At 37.6% G+C, this 13,317-nt stretch overlaps 1 protein-coding gene across 1 annotated transcript in view; it reads left to right on the forward strand.

Annotated features, from left to right (window-relative positions):
- Positions 1 to 13,317, forward strand: part of ABI3BP (ABI family member 3 binding protein) — a 247,464-nt gene that overhangs the window by 135,630 nt on the left and 98,517 nt on the right. Inside the window, exons 15-19 of the mRNA XM_030802139.1 lie at positions 8,201 to 8,266; positions 9,414 to 9,488; positions 10,021 to 10,095; positions 11,260 to 11,334; positions 12,468 to 12,539. Coding sequence (XP_030657999.1) covers positions 8,201 to 8,266; positions 9,414 to 9,488; positions 10,021 to 10,095; positions 11,260 to 11,334; positions 12,468 to 12,539 — 363 coding nt within the window. The remainder of the gene's footprint in view (positions 1 to 8,200; positions 8,267 to 9,413; positions 9,489 to 10,020; positions 10,096 to 11,259; positions 11,335 to 12,467; positions 12,540 to 13,317) is intronic.

The raw sequence follows: 13,317 nt of genomic DNA on the forward strand, positions 1-13,317 counted from the left end.
TTTTCAAAGTGGGTAGTTAAGTATCTCTTGTTTCTGCTAATGTGCAACGCTTCCATTTCTAGTGTAAGTGCTCTGTGGCATCTTCCTAACTTACGTTAAATTTCAAATTAAAATTTAATAACAAATGTATTATCTGTGATTTAAAGAGTGGTATATTTATATAGCTCTTTTATTTCAGCCTTTGTTTCTTTTGATTTTGTGCAAATTTACATGTGTACTAACGTTCTATTTCCCAGTTAGTTTCAACATACATAATAGGTATTTTATTTTCCAATTACACACACAGCTTCCTAAAGCAACTATTTTGAGAACTGAGAAAAGAGACAGGCAGAGATAGTGTTTAAATGGTGGTCCACAAAACCATGAATCCCATTTTTAGTTCCAATATCTTTTAAAGAAACATTATATAGGTTGGTGCAAACATAATTGCAGTTTTTGCCATCACTTCTAATGGTTTTGCCATTACTTTTAATGGCAAAAGCCACAATTACATTTGTACCAACCTAATATTTTTAACTGGTAATAATGACATTATTACAGCCAAATGAGCGCATTCTGTTTTCTCTGTTGGGGTTTGATGCATCTATATTTACTGTATCAATTCCTTTCAGCCAACGACCAGCAGATCACACTTGTAGTTGAACAAATTTACATTTATTTACTTATTACAATGATGGAGAACACAGACCATGATAAACTGGGGGATCTCTGAGAAGATGATAGAAAAGACGTATTGTAAGAGTTTGTCTTGTGTTAAACGATTGAGGGAAGTGTCCAAGACAGTAAAACTTTGCTCTGAATTGGATGTAGTCAGAAAGTGGGAGCAATTCTGTGATTGAATGTCTTCATAATTCTTAATTAGAAGGCAAGACCAGCAGAGGGAAGCTAAAGCTGTGACTAGTTGAGAAGTCACATCTACTTGTATTAGCCAGAAGGTGGGGAGGGTAATGTTTGTGCTTTGGGTGATGTTCATGTTTTTGTCTGTGTGCCACATAATTAGAGACTGGTCTTGTTTTTGTCTTGATCCATCATAATCGCAGAGTGGTCTTGTCTGATATTGGTGTCCTTTGGAATTGTCGATGTTCAACAGGAGAATACCACAGCCTACCTGTGGGTACTAGACCAGCTCCTGGATGCCAGGGGCTGCTTTTCGCTTTATCAACCATTAAATGAGATTTATCGTACTTTTTGTAAAGCTTATTTTGCTTTACTATTTTCTGGATTTGTTTTCAACATATCCTATATCAGAAAATCAGAATATGCGTACTCAAAAAGATTTCTGTACCATTCTTGGATATAAAAGACTCTATGAAAATTCTAACTTGCACACTGAAAATTGAAATTCCTGGGTCATTTCAATACTTTTTGGCAACCAGGGGACAGAATATTTGAAGTTTGGAATATCCCAGGAAATCTGAGATGTGTAGTCATCAAATATATTCTTCCTGCTTTCGGCCTATTTGTCCTGATCTGTCATTAGTGCTGCATTTTGTGATTTCATTATTTGGAATTGCATTTGGCATTAAACCTTCTATAAAGTATGTTGAAATGAAATTGATTGATTTTGATTCCCTCAGCAAATCTAACTTTCCGTAAAATATATAAAGGTAATCATGAAAATCTTCTCTATAATTAAGTATCATAATATAAAATTACTTATAAATGTTGTATCTAAAGGAAGTTGACCACACTTTAGAACTTAACTGCTTGGGACAATATTTCACGAAAAGCCAGTCTTTCTGATGATGCAATAAAATTGGTTCATGTTTTATTGGAAGTAGCTAGTTAACTATAATCTCAGGGTTGTTAAGGAGCAAGCACTAGAAAAGTTCTCAGTGTCTTCCATTCAGATGAATTGTGCATGTACACGTATGTGCACGTGCTTGTTGTATCATTTCTCTACTGGAATACAATAATTTGTGTTTGCATAGCAATTTTCTTCTAGGAGATTCAAGGGGCTATTATATACCATCATATTGAGACTTCCAAAGTCCCTAGAAACTGGCAGAATTATTGTCTTTTATCTTAAAGTGATACAAGAGGAACTTAACTCTGAATGGGTTAGAGGGGGAAAAATTAGGCTCATTCATTTCTTTCCTAATCTTTTATTCAATAAACCACTCCAAGTTAAAAGCAAAGCAATGACATATAGCTTGCTCTGAAAATTTGAGAACAGCCTTTACAACTGAGGAAATTGAATGTTATTACTGGGGCCATGTGCCTTCCAGTTATGGTGTATAAGAAACATCACATGATCTGTGAGAGGCCAGCCAGTCCCTGAAGCTTATTCTCGTTGTGAATGTGATCACAAATCTGTGAGATCTAAGGTGAGATAGAGCTAGGTTAATAACCAGCTCAACTACCAGTTAAATAACTTGTTCCATCTATAAAATGGAAATAAGGTATAAATTTTTCACCAGGTGGTTACGTCTTAGAAATAATGTATAAATTACTTAATATAATGCACAATATATAAAGGGGTGCCTTGTTTTCATTTCCTTAATACAATGAAATCTTGCATTGGCTGCCACCCCTTCACATCATACTGTTTATCCCAACTTCCTGAATTGCTACATATAATCAATAATAGCAATTATGCTTTTAAATTACTTAATAAAAGAGGAGGAAAGAAGAAAAAAACCCTAAGCTTACATATATATACAATCATACCAAATGATCTTTGGGTCTTCATTTCACTTGTAAAAAAAAAAAAAAAAAAAAGTTTGAGAAAGGAAAAGACATGCAGTATTACTCAGAGGTCATGCCACCCCTTGGGAATAGCCTAATGACCTATTACCCCTACGGCAAGGATGGTAAATCATATCACATAGTCTCTCTCTTCAGTTACTGTGGCAGCATGAATCACTCTATAAACTGGGCTCTGAGGTCCTTCTTGGATCAATGAGCAAAATAATGCCACTATCAACTTGCTGTGTTTTCTGTGGGCACCAGGGAAGGAGAATCAGCATAAATGTCATGTATCTATCATCCCACAGATGGGCGTGTGCATGACTTCTAAAGACTTAATATGGGTTGGGGGGTTATGTGGAAATGAGCTTTCCGTTTCTAGATTGATAATGCCATAAGTGTTAAGCCTCCTTAATTTATTTAATCGTAACCTTAAAAAGACCATCATTGAGTACCAAGAGAGTTTCAAAAGCAAATAAAGACAATGTTTGCAAACCCATTAATTTGAAGTGTTTGTTTTCATCGTTAGGAAATCCTCCTGCCTGTTCTTCTCCCAAGTGTCCAGAAAAAACAAATGTTGCTCCAACTCTGCTGTTACTTGTTACTAAGTAACTTGCTACTTATTCTGGTATAATTTCCTCTTGAACCATATACAGTTATCTTATAGAGACTTCCCTTGACAGAACCAAGCACGGTCAGCTTCAGTTTTTCCATTAGATTTTTCTTTGGGAGCTTCTTTAGGAGGTCATCACTAATTATTTTCAGTGTTAAATTCTTATGGTACTTTGTAGAACTAGAGTAAATTGCATATGTATTGAGCCCTATATATCATTTCAAGGCTTGAAAACTGCAGCCATCAGCATGCCCAAGGAGTAGTAGATTGGTTAGAAAGTTTTGGCAGCAGGCAGTTTGCTAAGAGTGGTTGAAAAGAAGTAAACATATAAGGACATGCTCATTTATTATCTGTCTGCCCTGTAAGGTGTTGATTAGCACAGATCTGGCCCACCCAACCGGATTGAGTTCCAAAGAGGAGAAAACGAAGGAGTGGGTTGTGGTGTTGATGCTTTTGAGAGCAGGAAAACAGATTTCAGGTACAGCAGATGGTTTGTAGATTCACTGTGGCTTTGAAGAGATTTATATCTTCAGCCTTTACTTTTATTTCATGAACATTTTAATGAATATTTTCTTGCAGGCAATATTTTCACAAATTGCAAGGCCAACTAGAAAGGTATTTTGTTTTTCCGCTCACTGAAGAAAGCATTATCAATGCATTTAAGTGGTACTGTGAACTCTGTGTGTGGTATTGTTTTTCTCCTCTAGCTACTTGCTGTATTTTCTCATTGCTCCTTCATATATTTTTTTTAGAATTCCATTTCCATGACAGAGTATGTCTACACAAGTGTATGCCAGGTATTTGTGTAGTAGAGGAAGAGATTTGTGTGCACACACTTGTACATCATAACATAATTAAAGGACATGTGTTCGTTTATTCTCCAAACTAAGCCAGAAAGTTATCCATACTAAGAGCTTAAGCTACCCAACCGTCAAACTCACTGTTATTGTTTATTGTAATGGACATCTTGCAGATTAATTCTGCTGAGTATCCACCATGTACCAGTTTCTGGATTAAGTAAATCTTGACGAGCATAACGAGCATGATAGACACAATTTCTCCATTAATGAAGTCTTTTGTCTAAGTTAATGTTAAGAAGGAAGTTTTCACATAGTTACTAATATTCAGAGGATTTGAATAAGATAAAGTCTTGATCATTTGAAATGGTTTGCCTGTATGCCATCATGTGTTTCCAGAGAAAAATCAGGGCATTTTTACTGGGGGCTTTGCATGTAGTCAGTTTTTCGAAGTAAAACTAAAATGTACTATCAACAAAACATAATTTAGGGCAAGGCGCAGTGGCTTGTGCCTGTAATCCCAGCACTTTGGGAGGCCGAGGCTGGCGGATCACGAGGTCAGGAGTTCAAAGCCAGCCTGGCCAACATGGTGAAACCTGTCTATACTAAAAATACAAAAAATTAGCCAGACGTGGTGGCACATGCCTGTAATCCCAGCTACTCAGGAGGCTGAGGCAGGAGAATCGCTTGAAGCTGGGAGGCGGAGGTTGCAGTGAGCCGAGATCGTGCCATTTCACTCCAGTCTGGGCGACAGAGCAAGACTGCATCTTGAGAAAAAATAATAATAATAATAATTTAACAAAGTAGTTTTAAGAAGGTATAGAGCAAATGGTAGTGCAAGTTATTTCATGTTATTTTTTCCTCTGGAAAATCTGAAAGTAAAACTTAGTTATGATTGTAAGTCATTACTATTTTTTGAAATAAACTAATGTTGACTTTTATAACCTGTGAATTGAATTATCTATTTATTTGTTGCATTAGATTTAACCTACAACTTTTGGTCCCATGTATGTTCTGTCAATGCAAAATCAGAAATACTGCTTAATGTCATATAGCTGTAGTGTTTCACCCACTACAATAAGCATAGTGATAGAAGTTTGCCTCTAAGTAATAATATATGGTAATTTACAGGCTACCATACAGAAGGGTTCACCCTTAACTCTTGGCTACTTATCAATTTTATAGCTAGTGTAGCTTTTAGAAACCAGGCCTAACAATTTCATGAATTTTTCTCAGGTATAGGCATGTATATAGAAGGGTTTTATAGAGAAATCAAAAGCTGTTGATTGTTAGGGAGCTTTTCAAAGAACTCCATTTCAACACTGTCCTCTCCCCCGACGTCTCTTTTCTTTTTTGTTGTTGTCGTTGTTGTCATCATCATTGTTGTTGAGATGGAGTTGCTGTCGCGCAGGCTAGAGTGCAGTGGCATGATCTCGGCTCACTGCAGCCTCTGCCTCCCAGGTTCAAGAGATTTTCATGCCTCCCGAGTAGCTGGGACCACAGGCGCCCACCATCCCAGGCCTGGCTAATTTTTGTATTTTTTTTTTTTTTTAGTAGAGACAGGGCTTCACTCTCCTGGCCAGGCTGGTCTCGAACTCCTGACCTCAAGGGATTTACCTGCCTCGGCCTCCCAAAGTGTTTGGATTACAGACATGAGCCACCATGCCCAGGCAATCTCTTTATTTCTGAATCAAAAGATCTTGTTTAACTCATAAATGAAACGAGGTGTGGTATGCTGCTTAAGGCTGACCAAACAACATAAAACTTTTAGTGGCATATGTGGCTTTTTAGCACTCTTTTTATTTCCAAGTCTTGGAAACTACAGAGATAGAAATATTAAAAACAAAGTATGCTGGCAAATGTCTTATTTTTGTCTTAAGTATATTTGATAAAATATTTGGAAGTTAAGGGATCCCTGAAAATTGGGAACTTCCAGATTCGAGCCACGATTGCCAGAGGATGATGGAAGAAAGGTTTCTTTCCCCAGTAAATGCCTTATGGGAATAACGAGAGGAGATGGATGCCTGGCTTGGAGCCTCCTGATTGAAAAGAAATTGTAAATATGAAAAAGAAGTAAAAAGAGTTAATAAGGCCGGGCGTGGTGGCTCACGCCTGTAATCCCAGCACTTCGGGAGGCCCAGGTAGGAGGATCACAAGGTCAGGAGATCGAGACCATCCTGGCTAACACGGTGAAACCCCATCTGTACTAAAAATTCAAAAAATTAGCCGGGCGTGGCGGCAGGTGCCTGTAGTCCCAGCTACTCGGGAGGCTGAGGCAGGAGAATGGCTTGAACCCGGGAGGCGGAGCTTGCAGTGAGCCAAGATCGTGCCACTGCACTCCAGCCTGGGCGACAGAGCGAGACTCCATCTCAAAAAAGAAAAAAGTGAATAAATATCATCTTTTGGAACAAAATACAGACTATAGGAAAATTGGTCCAATGTCACTAAATGGAAGGCAGATTAGGAGTTAGGATAACAAAGAAAGACAGTCATGACATTTTTCAAAAGCAACAATGGAAATAAAAAGCCATTAACTCATAGTTTCTTACCTAGTGTGAGAGGATTAAATACAAGTTGGCCAAGTTTTTCTTATTTTGTAGGAGATAGAGCTGACCTTGCCAGATCCATGACTTGAAATTGGCTGAAAGTGAGCATAAGATCAGAAATTGCGGGCACTTTTGATTAATCTTTTAAAAAATGAGTCATTCTTATCTGACCTTTTAAAATGACAGCAAGGCTAAAGGAAACTTGACATTACAATATAATAGGTGCATTCTCAGAATGTGTGCATATCTTTAACTCACAATATTCTTGCTATTTTTGAGGATTTTTGTGAAACAGTAGATTCACCTTCACATGTTGCAATATATTTCCTGCCTCTTTAGTATGTAGTACAATATAAAATACTGTCTACTTTCAGAGGGTGTCACATGGTCTGATACTATCTTTCTTACAGCTTCAACCACCACTGGTTCAAAATCATTAAACTGTCACTGAATTACAAGCAACCCCAATGACTACGTCTTCCTGTGAGCTCCCTTCTTCTTGATTTCTGTGCTGCCATTTTGAATGGACAAGGAAAGCAACATCTACCTCATAATAATTCATGTGTTCTCTATATCCCTTGTGACCATAGTGACAGCTATTTGTATAGGAAAGAGAACACTTTGTGATGCTGTTTTTGCTTGCAGGTTCAACTCTTATGTGAACATGAAAATTATCCGCATATTAAAATAAGTCAATCTTTATGTTTAAGCTCATCCTACTTTTCTTCGTATAGAATAGAAAATTTATCTTTAAACCCGCCCAAACTCGAGAAAGGCTCATGGCTCTATGGAGAAGCACAGAAAGCTGCCTCTAGGTAACATGTCAGGAGGGGAAAGTGCCAAAAGAGAATCCTGGTTTTAGCCCTGCTGTTTCTGGTCCTGCTGAAGGAGAGGAAAATACACTGGATGGGACAATTTCAGTGTGTGACCACTGGCAGATGTCTTCATGCTATAAACCTCAACTTGGTTATCTAAAAAATGGAGACAACCTCCCATTATCTATAAAGTGGGGCTACTGCCTACCTCACCTATTTCTCAGGGATGTTAAGAGGGTTCAATAAGTTAATGTATGAGAAAGTCTCTGCAAACTGTGAAGTGCTGTCCATACATAAGATATCGTAACAGTAACTTTTACTAAGCAGAAAGACTAGGCAATAGACTTTCGGCAAATCGCCTCAATGGGACTGCTGTTTCCTTTAGAAATCTCTCCCCAAACTGCCATCTGACTTTATTTATGTTTATACTCTTTGCGGCTCTTTGATTTACAGCTGGCACTGCATGATTATAAATATATAGCACTATGTTCTCATCACCCTGGAGGCCAGCATCAGGGCTCACTATATAAAATCCTGCGGTTCAGAGCAAAAAGGACCAAAGGCGAGTTTTGGTGCTTACATGTTAGTGACAAGGCTGGCAGCCTGGAGCCAAAATGCACCAGCACCTACATAAAACTGTCCTTCAGCCAGCATTACAACATGTCATGTAATCTTTCTAAATTCATCAGATTTAACCAAAATTAACATCTCTCTTGTTTTGCCTTTTTTTTTTTTTTTAAGCAACTTATGATGTTTTCTCAAGCCCTACAACATCAGATGAGCCTGAGATATCAGAGTCCTACACAGGTATACCCGGCCTCTCAATTCTGTCTTTGGATCCCAGGTGTTCCAACAGTTGGTGGTTCTTCCTTTAGTTTTTCACAGAGTGGAAAATTGTATCCTCTGGAGCTCTGCATGGGAGAAATTTCCACCTGTGTCAGGGAGTTGTGTTTTACCCACTCCTCCCATAGAGTGGTTAGTTCTTTACATCTCTCAGTAAATAAGCTCTGTCACATAAGGGAGATGCGGATAGATTTGGTTGCCACTGAGGAAAAGTAATGTAATAGCTTATCACTGTATTGTTCAGAATCATCATAAAAAGGTCTTCGAGTTTCTAGAGGGTTTTGTCTAGAGCAGTAGTTCTCAAATAGGGGGTAATTTGCAACTCCCATCCCTTCCCCAGAATATTTGCTAATGTGGAGACATTTTTGGTTGTCACAACTTGGGGAAGCACTACTAGCATCTAGTGGGTCGAAATCGGGGGTGCTGCTAAACCCTTGCAGTACACGGGCAGCCTCCCACAGCACAGATTATTTGACCCTAATTGTCAGTAGTGCTAATGTGAGAAACCTTGCTGTAGAACAGTTACATAATTCATTTGACTGTAGCAGTTCAATTGGGTCTAATCTTTGGCATTCAATTACTGACCCATCTATAGTGAGTTACCTCAGTCTGACAGCTCCTTTCAGCAAACGTTTATCAAACACCTACTAAACTGGGTACTGTAGGAGATTCAAAGGGAGTAAGACTGGTTTCTGCCACGTATAGATAGATGTCTGATATTTTTTGTATGTATACCATTATTTGTGTCATTGTAAATAAAGATGAATAATTTTAAAGAGCAGAAAATAAAACAATGAAATGGAATGTCAGTGGTGAGTTCAGTTAGCAATTATGAAACAAAATGGAGGAAAGCAGAAAAACCTGTTGAAAACCAGTTGAATGTATAAAACTCTGTTTAATCATGGTTTCTAATATTTAAAGTATGTATGATTTTTAAAGTGAGCTCATCTTCAATTCCTAATGTATCACTAGTTTTAAAATGTGGGCCAGCAAGCCCTCAAGTATTCTTGATATTTTCCCTCATATGAGGCATAATTTATTACTCATGAATTTGTATTTTATTCCTGGGGCCTTCTACTGCTTTTATAAATGTTGACATTTATTCCAACAGCAACAAGTGATCGTATTCTGGATTCTGTCCCACCTAAAACTTCTAGAACTCTTGAACAGCCAAGGGCAACACTGGGTAATGTTTTTAACAGAAAAATCATAGTTTATTTTCCATCAAAAAAAATCATGTGAATGCCTTTCTTCCAAATGACCGTTTCATTCCATCACATCTAATCATTTGTCTATCCTATTTCTTAATATACACATCTATATATTTTAAATGCAGTCATCTTTTATGTTCCATTTAGGGCTCTCTTTTATTTTTTCGAGCTGTAATAGATAATATTTTCCCTATCCTTTTAGTTGTGAAAGCTTTGAAAACTGCATGGACGTCATCACCTGCACCATCTCACCTCACATGTTTGTGGCCTGTGTCACTTCCATGCATCAAGTCTGCCTGAAGTCATCTACTGAACAATCATCATTCTAGCCTTTTCCCTACTTTAAATCAGAATTTTATTCACTAGCTTTCAAGACTACATGCATTTTTCATCTTTAATCATGTACTCGTGGCATGTGCTTTGTACCATCTAAAAGCATGCTAAAATTCTTCAAATACCTCATTTTAACTGGGATTATTTGATGGGATGGGGTGTTTGTGCTTTCAGCTCCAAGCGAAACACCATTTGTTCCTCAAAAACTGGAAATCTTTACCAGTCCAGAAATGCAGCCCACGACACCTGGTAACTAATGACATTTGTGTAGTTATATGCATTGACGAAACAGGTAATGTGACAAGTCATGTTGGCCATTTCAGAATTTTGTGTGTTTTTCTTTTGTTTGTTTTTGCTAAATATTTCCCTTCAGTCTCTACCATGAAATTCTTCCAAGAATCTGACTACTTAGCCTTATGATTATCCTTAAAGAATTTTCACAATCCCGATGACTATATATTTTGAGAAATTGTTTCCTTCCAACTCTTCTTTCAACTTTACCAGCTGGAAAATAGCAGAATTATAGACAATTATTTCAAAATACATTCCCTTCTACTTAGCACACTTAGGTACCATTTGATCAAAGTGTTTTACCCAAAGTAGTCTAAGTATAGAGAGCACTAAGTAGGATTTGCAGTCCTGGACAAGTTGAAGAAAGATGGTTGAGAGGTAACACAACCTACATTTTATAACAGAAAATTATTGAAATAGCCAAGTTCATTAACTCTTGGTGGGGATAGTAAAGAGCTACAGAATTAAAGTTCTGGGCTGGGTGTGGTGCCTCTCACCTGTAATCCCAGCACTCTGGGAGGCCAAGGCAGGCAGATCACATGAGGCCAGGAGTTCAAGACCAGCATGGCCAACATGATGAAACCCCGTCTCTAGTCAAAATACAAAAATTAGCCAGACGTCATGGTACGTGCCTGTAGTACCAGCTACTCAGGCAGCTGAGGCACAAGAATTGCTTGAACTCGGGAAACCAAGGTTACAGTGAGCCAAGGTTGCGCCACACACTCCAGCCTGGGTGACAGAGCGAGACTCTGTCTCCAAAAAAAAAAAAAAAAGTAGTTCCAAATTTCCATTATTTGTGCTTCTCTCCTGCTATTCAATGTCATCCTTTTGAGTTCTTAATTGTACCTTGTGTTCTGAAATGCCTCAAGGGTGCTCACTTCTGATACGTTTAATTGAACAATGTATATCTTCAATTCTCATGTAGAAATTTTATACCTTTTGTCCCAGTCACCCCTTGTTTATTGAGCACCTACTATCTATAAAACAAGGTGTACTGGACATTCTAAGGATACAAGGAAATATAAAGCAGTTCTTGTACTTGAAGTTTGCAAATTTAAAGGCACAACCTGATTGACCCCTGAAAAATATCGTTTATCAAAGCTATATTAAATCTTCTTTCAGCTCCCCAGCAAACTACATCTATCCCTTCTACACCTAAACGACGCCCCCGGCCCAAACCGCCAAGAACCAAACCTGGTAAATGTCTCTTTATCCTTACATGATATGTAATTCCAGATAGACAATGTCCATCTTCCTATAGTAAGAAGGATAGCCAGGTGCAGTGGCTTACACCTGCAACTCCAGCACTTTGGGAGGCCAAGGCAGGAGGATCACTTGGGGCTAGGAGTTTGAGACCAGCCTGAGCAAGATAGTGAGACCTCGTCTCTGCAAAAAAGTTTAAAAAATTAGCCAGGCATGGTGTGCTGCTTGAGCCGAGAAGTTTGAGGCTGCAGTGGGCTACAATGGCACCACTGCACTCAAGCCTGGGCAACAGAGCAAGACTCTATCTCAGGGGGAAAAAAAAAAAAGATATGTTTTATAGGTTAGTTTCTTTACAAAATTTGAGATTAACTAAAGATAAATAATTAATAATGCAAAATAACAAAACTCAAATGTCTCCAAAAGGGGTTTACTGAAAATTATATTTTTGCATGTGAATTTTGGTAAAAACCTAGAAACAAGTCCCACTCATAGCAATGCAGGGTGATACATGTAATTCATTTTTTTGGTGTGCATGTTTATTATAATGTTCATTAGGGTGATGGTTCTTATTTTTTGATACCTACTCTGTTTTCAGTGTTTCATCAGGGCAATGGCTGAGTTAGGGAGGATGTGACTCTGGTTTTCAAAAAGATTATAACCTTGAGAAGATAAAACATAAAAATGGCAGCACAACACACATTTACATAACTTATTTCTGAGACTATAATATTTTTGTAAATGCTCCAAGAAAGAGTTGAAGATGCAGGCCCCAAAATACATGTAAGATTTGGAAGAGAAGGAGAAGGGAATAACATATATATTATAGCACAGAGTTTGGGTGGTACAGATGCTTATTAACCTGGAGGTCAATTCTTCATTGTCAAACAATATACTCAGAATCATGCTTGACCAACTGGGTTTTGCTTATTCCATTATAAGATAAATGTAATTTTGTATGATGTATACTGTTATGACAGTTTAAAAATTCTTCCTCAAAACTTTTACTCATTGTATACTTTGACTACTAAATATGGCAGAATTTTAAATGGATCATTTAGTTCCTCTTTAGAGGGTATCTTTTTATTGTCTCTAGGATATTTCAATATTTTTTTCCTTTCCATCACCAGAAAGAACCACAAGTGCTGGAACAATTACACCTAAAATTTCTAAAAGCCCTGAACCTACATGGACAACACCGGGTAATAACGATATGTCCTTAGTAGACGTGTTGCTTCATTTCACCATGGAAAATCCAGTACCCCAGCTTTTATGTAATGTCTGTTAGCTATTAAGATATTCAAAATGGCTCATTTGAACAGTATGGCCCATCCCAAAGAGTGCACCAACTCCATGGCTGTTGTGGTTGTGGCTAGCTGGCCCGACAGTTAGTAGATCTGAACTCAGCCTTCAGATGTCATTCTGTGCCAGCTATTGAACCATTGCTGCTTCCTTGTTATCTATCCAGTCATTGTATTTGAAGTTGAATCTTGTATATAGTTCTCTTTTTCTTTTATTTTTTAGTAAGACTCTCAAGTTCAACTTCAGACTTCATTTGGAAAAAACAACTTTTAACTTTAATATTAGTAGAATTACTTTATGCTTCAGATCATAGCATTTATACCTATTGGTTAATTTTTTTTGAGAGTAGTTTTTTTATTATTAAAATGAGTTTAGGTAGACAGGCTCAAAGTGACAGATTCTGGAAATATTAGGGGAAAAAGAAAAACACCACCCTAAAATTGTATGCAGGAAGTTTAAATTTATTGTTGCATCTGAAAAAGACATATACATCAGCTACTGGTTGAATGATTTTAGATTTTTCCTTTTTAGTTTAGAAAGCTGATAAAAATCTAGCTGGTCTTAATACCTAGGTGAGGGGTTGACAGGTACAGCAAATCACCATGGCACAAGTTTACCTGTGTAACAAACCTGCACATCCTGCACGTACGTCAGTGAATATTAATTGTAAAACATGGT

The sequence above is a fragment of the Nomascus leucogenys genome, chromosome 21 (genome assembly GCF_006542625.1).
Source record: "Nomascus leucogenys isolate Asia chromosome 21, Asia_NLE_v1, whole genome shotgun sequence".
In the NCBI taxonomy this organism is placed as follows: domain Eukaryota; kingdom Metazoa; phylum Chordata; class Mammalia; order Primates; family Hylobatidae; genus Nomascus; species Nomascus leucogenys.